Here is an 18,267-nt window from a genome sequence, read left to right on the forward strand (position 1 = left end):
AGAATCTCATTGGAGTGATGAATCAGACCTGTGCCATCAAGAATACCTCTACGGAACCCGCAGATCAGGCGGTTTCATTTAGACGGGCTAAACCACCTTCCAAGTTTTTCGCTCCTCACCCTGAATTCGAGGAGATCATGGCCAGAGAAAGAGAGAATCCGACCAGACGCGTTCAGAGAGGAAAGCGACTTGGCGGTTTATATCCCTTTTTCTCCGGAGCTCACTGCTAATTGGACTGCTTCTCCTTCGGTGGATCCTCCAATTTCCAGGCTGTCCACCAACACGGTCCTTCCACTGTCCGGCGGAGCATCTCTGAAGGATTCTAATGATAGTCATAGAATCCTTCGCGAAGTCGGCCTTTGAAGCGGCCTCAGCTAGTCTTTGCCCGGCCTTTGCTTCCACTTGGGTTTCAAAATCCATATCTAAATGGGCCAAACAGCTCCATTGGGGCATTCTGGACGGGGCTCCACCCGCACAGCTGGCGGAACTTGCCAACCAGATTTCTCACGCGGGTGAATATCTGGTCTCCGCCTCCCTGGATGCCGCGTCTTGTGCGGCTCAGGCGTCCAGCAACGCGGTTGCCATCCGCCGCACCGTTTGGCTTAAGGCCTGGCAGGCGGATTTGTCTTCTAAGAAGTCCCTTACCAGCCTGCCTTTTCAAGGTTCACGTTTTTTTGGTTCTAAGCTGGACCAAATCATTAAGGATGCCACTGGGGGCACAAGTTCTCTTCTTCCCCAGTCCAAACCTCGTCACCCTCCTCCTAGACATCAATTTCGGTCCTTTTGGCCCTTTCGTCGCTTTGCGGCGTCAAACTCCCTTTCCCAGCAGCAACAGAAGTAACAGGCACGTCAGGAGAAGTCGTCGGTATCCTTTAGACTCACTCCTTCGTGGCGTCCCTGCTACTCCCAGGGTAGATCTTCCAGGGCCAGGACCGGAAGATCCACCTCTGCATGACTCGAGACAAGACCCCAGTCCTCTAACCAGGCTGGGCGGCCGTCTCCTCTTTTTCAGGGACGTCTGGATCTCCTCAGTGGAGGACGCGTGGGTCAGGGAAGTTGTATCCTCGGGATACAAAATAGTTTGTTTCACGACCTCGGGATCGTTTATTCGAATCCCGACCTCCAAGAGACCCCCGCTCTCATTCCGAGTTTCTTCGCAGCCATCGCTTCTCTCCTCAAGGCCGGGGTGATCGGTCCTGTCCCAGAAAAGGAACGGTTCACAGGTTTCTATTCAAACCTTTTTGTGGTGCCGAAAAAAGATGGCAAGCTTTGTCCCATTCTGGATCTCAAATTGCTCAACAGGAGAGTTCGTCTGAATCACTTCAGGATGTAATCCCTTCGTTCAGTAATTGCTTCTATGGAGGCTCAGGAATTTCTGTGTTCCATAGATATTTAGGACGCCTACCTCCATGTTCCGATATTCCCCGGACATCACTGATTCCTGCGCTTTGCGGTGCTCCAGGAACACTTTCAGTTCGTTGCCCTGCCGTTCGGTCTTGCAACCGCTCCCAGGGTTTTCACGAAGATCATGGCGGCGCTGATGGCCATCTTGAGGGTCAGAGGCCTGGTTCTGTTTCCATACCTCGACAACATCCTCATCAAGGCTCCGTCTTTTTCTCAGGCTCACTAAAGTCTGGCCATCGTTCTAGACACCCTAGCCCGCTTTGGGTGGCTGGTCAACCAGAAGAAGTCCTGACTTATTCCTTCTCAGCGCATCGTCTTCCTGGGCATGCTCTTCGACACTCATCAAACCAAGGTCTTCCTTCCCGAAGACAAGAGATCCATCCTTCGTTGGGACATACGCTTGCTCCAGGGTCCTCGCCCCCCCCCCCCCCCCTCCGATCGGCCATGAGGGTTCTGGGGAGGATGGTTGCAACATTGGAAGCGATTCCCTTCGCCCAATTTCATTCGCGACCTCTTCAGCAAGCCATTCTGTCTCAGTGGGACAGGTCTGTCTTCTCCCTGGATCGTCCGATCCGACTCTCTCTCCGGGTCAAACAGTCTATCAACTGGTGGCTGACGTCACCTCTCATCTCCCAGGGCAGGTCCTTCCAGTTCACTGGCAAGTGGTGACGACGGACGCCAGCCTGCTCGGCTGGGGTGCGGTGTTTCGCCACCTGACTGTTCAGGGCCGTTGGTTGGCGCAGGAGTCAACTCTGCCGATCAATGTCCTCGAGATTCGGGCCATTTTTCTGTCCCTCTGTCACTGGGAAAGGATCCTCAGGGGCTTTCCAATCCGAATCCAGACAGACAACGCCACGGCTGTGGCTTATGTCGACCATCAGGGGGGGACTCGGAGTTCCTTGGCCCTTGCCGAGGTATCCAAGATTCTCCTCTGGGCAGAGGCAACGGTTCCGGTGATATCCACGGTGCATCTCTCCGGCGTGGACAATTGGGCCGCCGACTTCCTCTGCCGTGAGGGCCTCGCGGCAGGGGAATGGTCCTTGCATCAGGAGGTCTTTCATCAGATTTGCCTTCGATGGGGGACTCCGGATGTGGACCTCACGGCATCCCGAATGAACAGAAAGGTTCCTCGGTTCGTCTCCAGATCGCGCGACCCTCTCGCAGTGGGCGTCGACGCTCTGGCCATTCTTTGGTCGCAGTTCGCGCTTCCCTATTTGTTCCCACCTCTTCCATTGCTTCCCAAGCTGTTGAAAAAGATCAAAGCGGAAGGGGTGCCGGTCATCCTCATCACCCCGGATTGGCCCAGGAGATCTTGGTTTGCAGAGATCGTCAACCTTCTCGCGGACGTCTCCTGGCACCTTCCAGACAGACCCGATCTGCTGTCTCGGGGTCCAATCTGCCACCCGAATTCTCGGTCGCTCAGTTTAACGGCGTGGCTGTTGAGACCGCAGTTCTAAGAGCGTCCGGCCTTTCGGACCGGGTGATTCACACTATGATCCAGGCTAGGAAGCCTTTGTCTTCCAGGATCTACTATCGTACTTGGAAGGCTTACTTTTGTTGGTGCGAGTCCAACAACGTTTCACCCAGGTCTTTTTCCCTGCCTTCCTGCAGGCAGGACTGGATTCGGGCCTTGCTCTTAGTTCCCTAAAGGGCCAGGTTTCTGCGCTCTCCATCCTTTTTCAGAAGATGTTATCTTCTCGGCCACAGGTTAAGACCTTTCTTCAAGGAGTAGCACACGCTGTCCCTCCGTACAGGGCCCCGGTGGATTCATGGGACTTAAATCTTGTGCTGGACGTTCTGAGGGGTCCCCCCTTTGAGCCTCTCAGGGAGGTTTCCCTGTCACTTCTATCTGGGAAGGTGGCCTTTCTTGTGGCCATCACTTCTATCCGCCGAGTCTCCGACTTGGCTGCCCTTTCTTGTCCGACCTCCTTTCTTGGTCATCCACCAGGACAAGGTGGTCCTCAGGCCTCTGCCTTCCTTCCTGCCTAAGGTGGTTTCCACCTTCCACCTCAACAAGGACATCGTTCTACCTTCCTTTTGTCCATCTCCGACTCATCCTCTGGAGCGATCGTTGAACAAGCTGGACCTCGTCAGGGCAGTGAGAATCTACCTGGATAGAACGTCCGCTTTCCGGTAGACGGATTCTCTTTTCGTCATTCCTGATGGCACGCGTAGAGGCCTGCCGGCTTCCAAGGCAACTATTGCTCGCTGGATCAGAACGACTATTCTGGAGGCTTACCGGGTCAAGAACAGAGTGCCCCCTTCTGGGATAAGGGCTCACTCTACCCGGGCAGTCGGCGCTTCCTGGGCGGTATACCACAGGGCTTCCGCCCTACAGCTTTGCAAAGCGACAACCTGGTCTTCCATCCACACGTTTGCCAAATTTTACAGGGTCCATACCTATGCTTCGGCGGACACCAGCCTAGGCAGAAGGATCCTGCAGGCGGCAGTGGTGAGACCTTTGACCTGATGGAAGTTTGTTTTCCCACCCCAGGGACTGCTTTGGGACGTCCCATGGTTCCTGTGTCCCCCAATGAGAGGCGATAGAGAAAACAGGATTTTTGGTTGCTTAGCGTAAAATCTGTTTCTCGGAGCCTCCATTGGGGGACGCAGCTCCCTCCCATGTTCGTATTCGCGGTTCTGTGTTCTATGACTGTTCTCATGTTTACAGTTATTTTTCAACCTTACTGTTTTTTTCTCCTACGACTTTCTCACTAACTGAAGAGTATAATGCCAGTCGGTGGGGTGTACACTGTAGACGAGGAGCTAACTTTTTTTTGTGCATAGTGTCAGCCTCCTAGTGGCAGCAGCATACACCCATGGTTCCTGTGTCCCCCAATGGAGGCTCCGAGAAACAGATTTTACGGTAAGCAACCAAAAATCCTGTTTTTGCAATTCTGACCAGTGTCCCTCTATGAGGTAATAACTCAGGAATGCTTCAACGGATCTTGCGGTTCTGAGATTTTTTTTTGTGACATTTGTGGAAAAAAAAATGGAAATTTGGCTAATATTTTGAAAATTTCACATTTTTTAAATTTTTAATTTTTATTCTGGTAAATAAGTTATGTGACACAAAATAATTAATAAATAACATTACCCACATGTCTACTTTACATCAGCGCAATTTTGGAAACAAAATTTTTTTTTGCTAGGAAGTTATAAGGGTTAAAATTTGACCAGCGATTTCTCATTTTTACAACGAAATTTAGAAAACCATTGTTTTTAGGGACCACCTCACATTTGAAGTCAGTTTGAGGGGTCTATATGGCTGAAAATACCCGAAAGTGACACCATTCTAAAAACTGCACCCCTCAAGGTACTCAAAAGCACATTCAAGAAGTTTATTAACCCTTCAAAGCAGCAGAAGCAACATGGAAGGAAAAAATGAACATTTAACTTTTTAGTCACAAAAATGATCTTTTAGCAACAATTTTTTTATTTTCCCAAGGGTAAAAAGAGAAACTGGACCCCAAAAGTTATTGTACAATTTGTCCTGAGTACGCCGATACCCCATATGTGGGGGGGGGGAACCACTGTTTGGGCGCACAACAGGGCTCGGAAGGGAAGGAGCGCCATTTGACTATTTCAATGAAAAATTGGTTCCAATCTTTAGCGGACACCATGTTGCGTTTGGAGAACCCCTGTGTGCCTAAACATTGGAGCTCCCCCACAAGTGACCCCATTTTGGAAACTAGACCCCCCAAGGAACTTATCTAGAAGCATAGTGAGCACTTTAAACCCCCAGGTGCTTCACAAATTGATCCGTAAAAATGAAAAAGTACTTTTTTTCATGAAAAATTTCTTTTAGCCTCAATTTCATTTCCACATGGGCAACAGGATAAAATGGATCCTAAAATTTATTGGCCAATTTCTCCTGAGTACGCCGATACCTCACATGTGGGGGTAAACCACTGTTTGGGCACACGGCAGGGCTCGGAAGGGAAGGAGCGCCATTTGACTTTTTGAATGAAAAATTAGCTCTAATTGTTAGCGGACACCATGTCGCGTTTGGAGAGCCCCTGTGTGCCTAAACATTGGAGCTTCCCCACATGTGACCCCATTTTGGAAACTAGACCTCTCATGGAACTAATTTAGATTTGCGGTGACCACTTTAAACCCCCAAGTGCTTCACAGAAGTTTACACGCAGTGCCGTGAAAATAAAAAATCATTTTTCTTTCCTCAAAAATAATGTTTTAGCACGCAATTTTTTATTTTCACAAGGGTAACAGGAGAAATTGGACCCCATTAGTTGTTGTCCAGTTTGTCCTGAGTACCGTGGTACCCTGTATGTGGGGGTAAACCACTGTTTGGGCACACGTCGGGGCTCGGAAGGGAAGCAGTGATGTTTTGAAATGCAGACTTTGTTGGAATGGTCTGCGGGCGTCACGTTGCATTTGCAGAGCCCCTGATGTGCCTAAACAGTAGAATCCCCCACAAGTGACCCCATTTTGGAAACTAGACCCCCAAAGGAACTTATCTAGATGTGTGGTGAGCACTTTGTACCCCCAAGTGCTTCACAGAAGTTTATAACGCAGAGCCGTGAAAATAAAAAATAAAAATTTAATTCCTCAAAATTATGTTTTAGCAAGCAAATTTTATTTTTGCAAGGGTAACAGGAGACATTTGACCCCAATAATTGTTGCCCAGTTTGTACTGAGTATGTTGGTACCCCATATGTGGGGGTAAACCACTGTTTGGGCGCACGTCGGGGCTCGGAAAGGAGGGAGCACCATTTGACTTCTTGAACGCAAGATTGGCTGGAATCAATGGTGGCGCCATGTTGCGTTTGGAGATCCCTGATGTGCCTAAACAGTGGAAACCCCTCAATTCTAACTCCAACACTAACCCCAACACACCCCAAACCCTAATCCCAACTCTAGATATAACCCTAATCACAACCCTAACCCCAACACACCACTAACCCTAATCACAACCCTAACCCCAACACACCCCTAACCCTAACCACAAGCCTAATCTTAACCCTATTTCCAACCCTAACCCTAATTCCAACCCTAACCCTAAGGCTATGTGCCCACATTGCGGATTCGTGTGAGATTTTTCCACACCATTTTTTAAAAATCCGCAGGTAAAAGGCACTGCGTTTTACCTGCGGATTTCTAGTGTTTTTTGTGCGGATTTCACCTGCGGATTCCTATTGAGAAACAGGTGTATAACGGAATCCTCACAAAGAATTGACATGCTGCGTAAAATACAACACAGCATTTCCGTGTGGTATTTTCCGCACCATGGGCACAGCGGATTTGGTTTTCCATAAGTTTACATGGTACTGTAAACCTGATGGAAAACTGCTACGAATCTGCAGCAGCCAATCCGCTGCGGATCCGCAGCCAAATCCGCACCGTGTGCACATAGCCTAATTCTAACCCTAACTCTAGTTCTAACCCTAATTCTAACCCTAGCCCTAACCCTAACCCTAGTGGGGGAAGAAAAAAATATATATATTTTATTATTGTCCCTACCTATGGGGGTGATAAAGGGGGGGGGTTCATTTACTATTTTTTTTATTTTGATCACTGTGATAGGTTTTGTCACAGTGATCAAAATGTACCTGGAACGAATCTGCCGGAAGATGGCGGCGCCCATGAAGAAGACGGATGGACACCGGGAGGCTCGGTAAGTATGAGGGGGGGGGATCTGAGCACGGGGGGAGCGGAGCACAGGGGCGTGGATCAGACAGGAGGACGGGGGAGCGGACAGGAGGACGGAGGGGAGCGGACCGCAGTACGGGGCAGAAAGGAGGACCGGGGAGGAGATCGGTGGCGGGGGGCAGATCAGGGTTTCCAGCCATGGCCGATGATATTGCAGCATCGGCCATGGCTGGATTGTAATATTTCACCACTTTTCATAGGTGAAATATTACAAATTGCTCTGATTGGCTGTTTCACTTTCAACAGCCAATCAGAGCGATCGTAGCCACGAGGGGGTGAAGCCACCCCCCCTGGGCTGAAGCACCACTCCCCCTGTCCCTGCAGATCGGGTGAAATTGGAGTTAACCCTTTCACCCGATCTGCAGGGACGCGATCCCTCCATGACGCCACATAGGCGTCACAGGTCGGATTGGCACCGACTTTCATGACGCCTACGTGGCGTCACAGGTCGGGAAGGGGTTAAGAAACACTAATAGAAATCGAGAACAAAAAATGTGGTAGTCAGTAATGGTTACTTTTTTTTACCAAGCATAGGGGAAAAATTATGGAATCACTCAATTCTGAGGAAAAAATTATGGAATCACCCTGTAAATTTTCATACCTAAAAATAACACCTGCATCAGATTATATCTGCTCGCTAGTCTGCATCTAAAAAGGAGTGATCACACCTTGGAGAGCTGTTGCACCAAGTGGATTGACATGAATCATGGCTCCAACACGAGAGATGTCAATTGAAACAAAGGAGAGAATTATCAAACTCTTCAAAGAAGGTAAATCATTACGCAATGTTGCAAAAGATGTTGGTTGTTCAAAGTCAGCTGTGTCTAAAGTCTGGGCCAAATACAAACAACATGGGAAGGTTGTTAAAGGCAAACATACTGGTAGACCTAGGAAGACATCAAAGCGTTAAGACCGGAAACTTAAAACAATATGTCTCCAAAGCAGGAAATGCACAACAAAACAAATAAGGAACGAATGGGTGGAAACTGGAGTCAACGACTGTGACCGAACTGTAAGAAACTGCCTAAAGGAAATGGGATTTACATACAGAAAAGCTAAACGAAAGCCATCATTAACACCTGAACAGAAAAAAACAAGGTTACAATGGGCTAAGGAAAAGCAATCGTGGACTGTGGATGACCCAATTGCATTGGGCAAGTTGATGATGCTGGAACTTTTGTTTGGTGCCGTTCCAATGAGATTTATAAAGATGACTGCCTGAAGAGAACATGCAAATTTCCACAGTCATTGATGATATGGGGCTGCATGTCAGGTAAAGGCACTGGGGAGATGGCTGTCAATACATCTTCAGGATGTTTGGGGATGATGAAATCCTTTTTCAAGATGATAATGTATCCTGCCATAGAGCAAAAACTGTGAAAACATTTCTTGAAAAAAGACACACAAAGGCAATGTCCTGGCCTGCAACTAGCCCGAATCTCAATCCAATTGGAAATCTTTGGTGGAAGTTGAAGAAAATGGTCCATGACAAAACGCCAGAATTACTTTTTTTTTTTTGTTGCCACGACATTGCATTAAAAGGCAATAACGGGCGATCAAAAGAACGTATCTGCACCAAAATGGTATAATTAAAAACGTCAGCTCGGCACGCAAAAAATAAGCCCTCACCAATCCCAGATCACGAAAAATGGAGACGCTATGGGTATCGGAAAATGGCGCAATTTTCTTAACTTGTTTTTTTAGCAAAGTTTTTTTTTTCTTTTTTCACCACTTAGATATAAACGAACCTACACATATTTGGTGTCTATGAACTTGTAATGACCTGTAGAATCACAATGACAGGTCAGTTTTAACATTTAGTGAACCTAGTAAAAAAGCCAAACAAAAAACAAGTGTGGGATTGCACTTTTTGTGCAATTTCACTGCACTTGGAATTTTTTTTCCTGTTTTCTACTACATGACATGCTAAAACCCATGATGTCGTTCAAAAGTACAGCTCGTCCTGCAAAAAATAAGCCCTCATGGCCATATTGATGGAAAAATAAAAAAGTTACGGCTCTGGGAAGGAGGGGAGGGAAAAACAAACGAAAATACCCCGGGTCATGAAGTGGTTAAACAAAACAAAAGCTATACATGTTTGCTATCTCTAATTGTATTGATCTGGAGAATCATATTGCCAGGTGATTTTTACAGCAAAATGAACGCTGTCAATAAAAAAAAAACTATTGTGGAATTGTGCTTTTATTTTGCTATTTTGCCACACTTGGGATTTTTTTTCCTGCTTTGCAGTGAATCACATAACATGGATGACGTCATTCAAAAGTACAACTCGTCCTGCAAAACACAAGACGTCATGTGGCTACGGTGATGAAAAAATTAAAGTTATTGCAAAAAGCTTGGAATAAGGGAAGGAGAAAGCACCAAGAAAACCTGATCCTTAAGGGGTTAAATTGCCATTTATTTTTATTTACTGCTTTTTTTTTCTGAGTTTATTTCAACCATGGGATCATAGCTCACAGGATTATGTGGTAACATGTACTTGGGCTGCTCTGCAATATTAATAAACTCACTAAAAGGCCCATATTTCTGAAACCTATGGTAGATTTAAAAAAAATGGAATACTGAGGGTAGCAACGGGAATAAAATAAGAGAAAAAATGGCCATTTTCACTTGGTAATAGGTCCTCTGTAAAAGAATTGTCCAGGCTCAAAAATTAAACTAGCCCCCGATATGTAAACCTCCATAGAAGGGAAGAACTGCAGTGTTATGGATGGCTTCATACCACATGGATCTGTTATGGAGGTGTCACTGAGCTGTTTTATGGGGGCACCGTGCTGACAACGCCTCTGTTCAGTAGTAGACCGCTGGTTGGCGATTCCCACTGTACATCTGAGGTATATACCTTGGGTGAATGGGGCTAATGATGCCAGCAGATAACTGAACTCCCCAGTATACACACTGGTTGGTGTATGTCTTTGATGGATAGTCATGTAACTCGCTGTATGTAGAAGACAGAAATTTTAGTGACATCTAATAGTACAGAAGGTGTCAGTGTGCCAAGTTTGTGTCATAACTAGCCACTTTCTGTCTATATTCTGTGAGTTGCTGGGCCCCCAAATGAGCTTTATTCCTAGAAGGAAGATAAGCAGCTGCTGGCAGAGCAGACCACAACATGCTCGATGTGTGTGCCCCTGTGCTATCACACAGTGCAAGAAAGGCCTGAGCACGAACTGTCAAACGTACACATCACGTTCTATAATCTTACAGAAATGTCCTCACTATAAACCGTGCTGCGGCCCCCCCTGCAGACCTCTATTAGATTGGCCATACACTAGAGATTTTGGGTTCAAAAAAGGCCTTTGGCGTTTTTTCTTCAGACCATCATCGCCTTTTTGGACAGAAGCTGATTAATGGCAGGTATCTGTTGAAAAGTTGATCAGTTGTTAGACTTTTATTGGTGCTTGTTAGCTGCTGTAATTAAAAGGTCATTCGTGATGAACCACAAATCAGCATTCTGTCAATGAAAGCTGAGACGAGGCCATAGATCACTGCCGGGATCGATCAATGTGTTAACTTATGGCAGTGGTTCTCAGGGAGTAGAAAAAATAACTAACAGGAATGTCGGTATTAGTTCCTATATAATAATATCTTTAAAGGGAACCTGATAACTGATACAGGCAGCCCAGGGGCAACATGTATCAGGCACTGGCTGTATGACCTCAGCCAGGTGTGTTTTACTCATGCAGCGCTGGAGACGACTAGTGGTTCAGAGGTGTCTCCAGCTGCTTATCCCTGCCTGCTGCCAATGCATGTAAAGGCAGAGACCTGTCAGTCCCAGGGAACCGCTAGGGAGAAGCCTGCTCGTCCCCGGCAGCTTTTAATGTATGTATTTTTTTCTGAAACACTGCAGTATTTCAGAGTCAAACAAACCCGCCTGAGATCATACAACCAGTGCCTAATGCATGATGCCCACAGATTGGGTAACATATATCAGTGGTCAGGTTCACTTTTAGTGATGAGCGAACATGCTCGGATAAGGCATTATCAGAACATGCTCATGTGCTAACGGAGTGACTTTGGCGTGCTCGAAAAATATGTTCGATATGTTATAACAAACAGGCAATCCATGCATGTGTTGTGGCTTTCAAGCAGCCACAAGACATGCTGCCGTGGGGACTCAAACATTTTTTTAGAGCATGCTGAAGTCACTTGGATAGCACACAAGCATGTTCGGATAACACCTTATCCCAGCACATTTGCTCATCACTTATTCACTTTAATTAGCAAATTACGCAAATTTTTTCTAGGGAGGTAATCACTATGCAGTTAAAGTGAATGCTGCCATGATACAGTGACAGAACCCTGTCTTAAAATATCGGGACAGGTGCTTGTGAGCATGTGGGGGGAAAATGTAATATTCTGAAGTAAAACTGGAGATACCTGGATTTCTGAGGCACGTAGAGGCCACTCACACTGCTGTCCACCTGTCCTTCTGATCTAATACTGGAGATACCAGGGGTGATGAGGTAAGAAGAGGCTGCTCACACTGCTGTCCACCCTGTCCTTCTGATCTAATACTGGACATACCAGGGGTGATGAGGTAAGAAGAGGCTGCTCACACTGCTGTCCACCCTGTCTTTCTGATGTAATAGTGGAGATACCAGGGGTGATGAGGTAAGAAGAGGCTGCTCACACTGCTGTCCACCCTGTTTTTCTGATCTAATACTGGAGATACCAGGGGCGCTGAGATAAGAGGCTGCTCACACTGCTGTCCACCCTGTCTATCTGAATTTTGAGTGACTGCTGTGACCTTTTTTAGATAACTTTACAATACATGGTATACGTTATTTCTATGTCACAGCAGAGAAGCTTCCTACTGCACATGCTCACAGGCACATATCTGGTTAACATTGTAGTGGAGTTTTCTTTTAGTGTAATTTTAATTTTCTAGTGATTACCTACCTAGATAAAAACAAGTGTGAATTAAAGGTATTTAGGAATTTATGTAAACTGGCAGTTTCTTTAGTTGCTTATTTTTTCCCAATTCCTGGAGAACCCCTCTTAAGGACGATACCCTCCATAGACCAACCATATTTACTCAAAGTGTGCAGTGAACTGCTATCTGAAATCCAAATTTATGGCCAGATTTAGTCTAATACAGGTAAGAAGATGTCAAGTAAAGGTTCTTTACCAAATATTAATGATTTGTATCCAGTGTAGTCATTTATTTAGGTCATGATTTTTCTTTATATTTGTGTTCGATACAAATTCTCCAAGTCATTAGCAGTATAGTGTTTGTTTCACAAATTCTTTGTGTCCACTACAGGGTGCGTTTGACCAACGCATGAAGTCCTGGCAGCGCTGGCAAGATGCACAGTCAGCCTTACAGAAAAAGAGAGAGAATGAAGCACGTCTATTGTGGGCCAACAAGCCAGATAAACTACAGCAGGCAAAGGATGAAATATCTGAGGTCCGTGTGAAAATTACCGTAATTCTTGTGGCCATTTTTTAGGCCCCAGAGCACCATTTCTCTGTTTATTAACTTAGATGTAATCTTTGGTTAATGTTGATTGTGGCACGTTGAGGTTAAGTTGCCAAGATCAGAATTCTCTCCAATCCCAGCTTTTTGAGCAGACGTATAGATGCAATATTCAGCTGATACCAGTTGCAGATGGGGCAGGCTAGGGAAAACCCCTTTAATGTGATGCCCATGCCGAGTGACGTGCACTCCCATTTTGTGCGGCAGAAATGCCACTCCAGTCACAAGCCTGCGCCCAGTGTGGAGGAGCTGATTCAAACTGGGATGAGTACGCAAAAATGACAAAAGTTTTGCACAGCTCCACGCTACATAAAATTTGGCACTTTCCATAGCTTTTTTGCCACTATTGTGTTGTAAAAGCTTTGGTGAATTGGCCCTATTGTGTGGATGTGAAGGCTAAGGCTATACGTTTTATCCACTCATCAGTGGGTCTGTCGGGGCTCCTATACCAATAGAGAAAACGAAGGAATAATTTTCCAATATACCAACCTTTATTTACTGTATCATAGGATAAAATGACATGTTTCAATAACACCATTAACCACATATCAAAAACATGAGTACACATCAGATGGTATTACCCACCCATAGAAAATTTAGATAATTTGCAGAAACAGAAAGATAAAGAGTCACACATCAATATATATCATGGCCATTCCACTCACATTCTATAGAAGGCCCATAATTGTTAATAACTACCATCAGAAATAGCTAACTACATATAGTATAATATCTCAATTATCAATTTACCCTATTCTGGCTATATAAATCACACTATATTGGGATAAAGTGCATGTGCATCACAACAGAGTTGTATATCAAGTGTAATGGTTCCTATGTAAATAACTATTGCACCTAACCCGTTGTTGTATTCCAATACAAAGGCATCATAAAATCATCATAATATTCCTGTGGTCATGATGACTTGAGATGTGTGACTTTATGCTTTACCTCGATGCGCGTTTCACCGTGTCAGGAGGTCCTGACGAAACTGCAGAGGCGGTGAAACACGCGTCGAGGTGCAGCACTGAGTCACACATCTCAAGTCATCATGACCACAGGTATATTATGATGATTTTATGAATGGCCGTGATATATATTGATGTGTGACGCTTTATCTTTCTATTTCTGCAAATTATCTAGATTTTTCTATGGGTGGGTAATACCATCTGATGTGTACTCATCTATATATATAATTGTCTAAGGGGTACTTCCGTCTTTCTGTCGGCAACTTCCGTCACAGATATTAATTCGCTGATTGGTCTCGCCAGCTGCCTGTCATGGCTGACGCGACCAATCCGCGACGGGCACAGTCCGATTAGTCCCTCCCTACTCCCCTGCAGTCACTGCCCGGCGCCCGCTCCATACTCCCCGCAGTCACGGCTCACACAGGGTTAATGCCAGCGGTAACGTACCGCGTTATGCCGCGGGTAACTCACTCCGTTACCGCCGCTATTAACCCTGTGTGACCAAGTTTTTACTATTGAGGCTGCCTATGCAGCCTCAATAGTAAGAACATCTAATGTTAAAAATAATTTAAAAAAAAAATAACAAATCATTATATACTCACCTTCCGCCGCCTTTCCGATGCTCCGGTGACCGGTCCATGCAAGCGGCAGGTTCCGGTGCTAAGGTCGGTGTGCGACAAGGACCTGCTATGACGTCATGTGACCGCGACGTCATCACAGGCCCTGCATGCCTGTGCCAGAAGGACCTGCCATGACGTCACAGTCATGTGACCGCGACGTCATCGCAGGCCCTGCGCGAGAAGGACCTGCCGTGACGTCACGGTCATGTGACCGCGACGTCATCACACCCTCGGACCGGAAGCTGCCGCCTGAACCGAACACAGGCGACAGAACTACAAGGGGCCCTTCGGAAGGTGAGTATATTTTTATTTTTTAATCTGTGACATACGTGGCTGGGCAATACACTACGTGGCTGGGCAATATTCTACGTGGCTCTGTGCTGTATACTACGTCGCTGTGCAATATACTATGTGGCTCTGTGCTGTATACTACGTGGCTGGGCAATATACTACGTGGCTGGGCAATATACTACGTAACTGGGCAATATACTACGTCACTGGGCAATATACTACGTGGACATGCATATTCTAGAATACCCGATGCGTTAGAATCAGGCCACCATCTAGTGTTTTTAATATGTGGTTAATGGTGTTATTGTAACATGTCCTTTTATCCTGTGATAATGTAAATAAAGGTTGTTATATTGGAAAAGTATTCCTTCGTTTTCTCTATTGGTATACGATCTTTGGTTGAAGGTATTCCTATTAGATTAGTATATGAGGTGTTCTCTTTAAGTGCCTGTCAGGGCTCCTGTCTGTAAAGCTCTAAAAAACAGGATTTGGTTGTTTGCATTGACGGAATCATTGATTTTAATGATGCAAACGGAGTGAATATATGCTCTGACGGCCATAGAGGCATCACCAAAATGCACTCCCTGTAAATATAGTTTGTATAAGTCCTTTAACTATCTAATCCATTTCTGTTATCTTTCATAGTGGGAATCCAGGGTCACACAATACGAGAGGGACTTTGAAAGGATTTCTCTGACTGTACGAAAGGAGGTCACAAGATTTGAGGTACAGGAAGGTGAAATGTTACATACCTGCATATCATATGAAGGAGGATGTGTTATTTGAGTCCGTAGTTAGCTGTATGAAATGGTTTCATTTAAAGGGGTTGTCCAAGACAAAGATATTTATTATCAATCTTCGGTGAATGGGAGCTATATGACCCAACACATAGAGCAGAGCTGTGTTATTCCTGGCAGGTGGGTTCTCGCCGGCTTCTTCTCGCCTGTCCCCTTAGATCGACATGTCTCTGCCTATATGCCAGGGACCGCTTGTCCGACTTATCTCCAGCGTGGCCCTGTCCCCAGTTGTGGCATGCCGATAATTTACTGTGTATCTTTCTGACATGCGAGTTTTTCCACTTACACTGGTATTAGGGGTGAGAATTTTTAACTTTGCAATAAGAGACAACACAATGGTTTACATCTACTGGTGACATTATCTACTGCAGCTGGAAACATTTTTACATTTGGTCCAGTGCTTGTTTTACCCATAAATAAGCAATAAGTACGTACAGTTCCTAACCTTAAACTGTCTGTCCATTTTGTAGAAAGAGAAATCCAAGGATTTTAAAAGTTATATAGTGAAATATTTGGAAACACTCTTGAATTCACAGCACAAAGTAAGTGATTGGCCGTATACTTAATTATGTAGTACTATTATATCACACTTAACCGGCTATGTGAAAATCTATGTATATACTTGGATATACGTTGAGGGTAATTACAACTTCTGTGATAGAATAGTACCTAGATTGGAAAAAAATTTTGAAGTATCTGCACATTATTCTTTTACATATGGTGTGATCACACAACAGAGTGAGTCCTTGGCACCACTCGGATGGGACACTTATTGTCTCTGTAAAGTGTTGAATGCTTTTGATCCAATCAATAGGGTAGGCAGCAAGCACATCCTTAGGAAATAGTATACCTTGTAAAGGGTTCTAGTTCCTTTAGAGCCAACTACTAAGTTCCTGTAAGATTGTAGCAGATTGAAGGAAGGAACTGCCCACCAAAATGAAAGAAGAGATACTTTAAATAGTATTTATTAGTAGTAAATCCTATCCATAGAAATAAGTAATGTTTTGGCTATAACACCCTTCATCAGACATGTAAGCAATGGTCACTGCACATAAGTTAAGAGAGGACTAAGGTATGGGCTTGCCCCAAAAACTGCAAACCAGGACACAGTCTTAGGCCGGTTTCACACATCCTGATATTTACAGTAGCGGAAAAAACAAAACTGGAGATGAGTGTCCGTGTGTGTAATACTTGTGGCAGCCGTGTGTCGAATCTGCACCACACAGATGGGTGCCAGGGAAGAAGCGGTACATTAAGTGCTGTTTCCCGGCGCCGGGTGCTGAAGACTGCTCTCATCATTATCCCCTGCTCTGCTGGCAATCAGTGCGAGCAGATGGGAATGATGAGCGTTATATTCAAGTGAGAACAATAACAGCAGGCGGTGACTGATGGGACTCTTACTCCCATCAGCCTATCCCTGCTGCCACTAATAACAGTGACGGCAGGAGCGGTTGATGGGAGTATTCATCACCTGCCGCCTGCGCTATAAATAAATACATAAATGAAAAAACGGCGTGGGTTTCCCTGTATTTTCTATAACCAGCAAGGCAAAACTCACAGCTCGGGGTTGCAACCCTCAGCTGTCAGGTTCAGCAAAGCTGGTTATCAAAAATAGAGTAGTCCCCATGCTATTTTTTTAATTATTTAAATAAATAATAAAAATAGGGATTTTTGTGTACTCACCGTAAAATCCTTTTCTCCGAGCCACTCATTGGGGGACACAGGACCATGGGTGTTATGCTGCTGTCACTAGGAGGCTGACACTAAGTTGAGACAGAGTTAGCCCCTCCCCTGCAGTGTACACCCTCATGCTGGCTTCCAGAGACCCAGTTCAGTGCAAAAGCAGTAGGAAATTAATAACAATATATTACATAACATTAGAGTATAACATGTCGGAGAAAGTCAAGAACCAAAAAGGTAACGAGCCGTAAGGCTTAACAGGGTGGGTGCTGTGTCCCCCAATGAGTGGCTCGGAGAAAAGGATTTTATGGTGAGTACACAAAAATCCCTATTTCTCCTTCGCCACATTGGGGGACACAGGACCATGGGACGTCTCAAACCAGTCCCTGGGTGGGAAACAATACAACCAAATAACTCTGTGTACCATCTGACTATAAATGTGCGACGGACGCAGAATAGTCTGCCAAGGGCCGCATCCGTAGAAGATTGAATGTGAACATTGTAGTGCCTTGTGAAAGTATGCAGGCTAGATCATGTTGCGGCCTTGCAAACCTGCTCCGCCATTGCCTGGTGCCGGATGGCCCAGGAAGCACCCATCGACCGAGTAGAGTGTGCTCTAATCCCCGCCGGGATAGGACTGCCCCTGACCCGATAGGATTGTTGATTAGCTGAATGGATCCATCTGGCTATCGTGGCCTTAGACATGGCTAAACCCTTTCTGTAACCCTCCAGAAGCACAAAGAGGGAGTCCGATTTGCGGAAAGGAGCAGTTCTAGAAATGTACCTCCTAAGGGCCCGTACCACGTCCAGGGTGTGAAGGGCCTTTTCGACCCTATGTTTTGGCTGTGGGCAGAAGGAGGGAAGAATGATATCCTCATTAAGGTGGAAAGGTGAAACCACCTTAGGGAGAAAAGCCGGAGATGGACGTAGGACTATTTTGTTCTGGTGGAAGGAAAGGCGCCCGGCAGGATAAGGCGGACAACTCTGAGACCCGCCTTATAGATGTTACTGCCTCAAGGACAGCCACCTACAGGAGAGGGCAATCAGCGGGACATCCTGCGGAGATTCAAACGGAGATTCCTGAAGAACACTCAGAGCCAAATTGAGATCCCAGGTCTCTAACGTCATTCTGTAAGGGGGGACCACGTGGGAGACACCTTGAATGAAGGTCCTGACTTGCAAGTTGGCAGCAATCTTACGTTGGAACAACACAGATAACGCTGAGATCTGACCCTTGAGGGAACTGAGCGCCAGGCCGGAATCCAAGCCGGACTGGAGAAAATCCGAAATGGAAGGAATTCAGAAAACAAGCAGAGGGCGACCGCGGAGCCTGCACC

The 18,267-nt window shown here is 45.8% G+C and overlaps 1 protein-coding gene across 1 annotated transcript in view; it reads left to right on the plus strand.

Moving 5' to 3' along the window:
- Positions 1–18,267, plus strand: part of SNX1 (sorting nexin 1) — a 77,412-nt gene that overhangs the window by 51,783 nt on the left and 7,362 nt on the right. Inside the window, exons 12-14 of the mRNA XM_077264003.1 lie at positions 12,362–12,505; positions 15,099–15,179; positions 15,721–15,792. Of these exons, the coding sequence (XP_077120118.1) occupies positions 12,362–12,505; positions 15,099–15,179; positions 15,721–15,792 (297 nt within the window). The remainder of the gene's footprint in view (positions 1–12,361; positions 12,506–15,098; positions 15,180–15,720; positions 15,793–18,267) is intronic.

This window comes from Ranitomeya variabilis, chromosome 5 (genome assembly GCF_051348905.1).
Source record: "Ranitomeya variabilis isolate aRanVar5 chromosome 5, aRanVar5.hap1, whole genome shotgun sequence".
In the NCBI taxonomy this organism is placed as follows: domain Eukaryota; kingdom Metazoa; phylum Chordata; class Amphibia; order Anura; family Dendrobatidae; genus Ranitomeya; species Ranitomeya variabilis.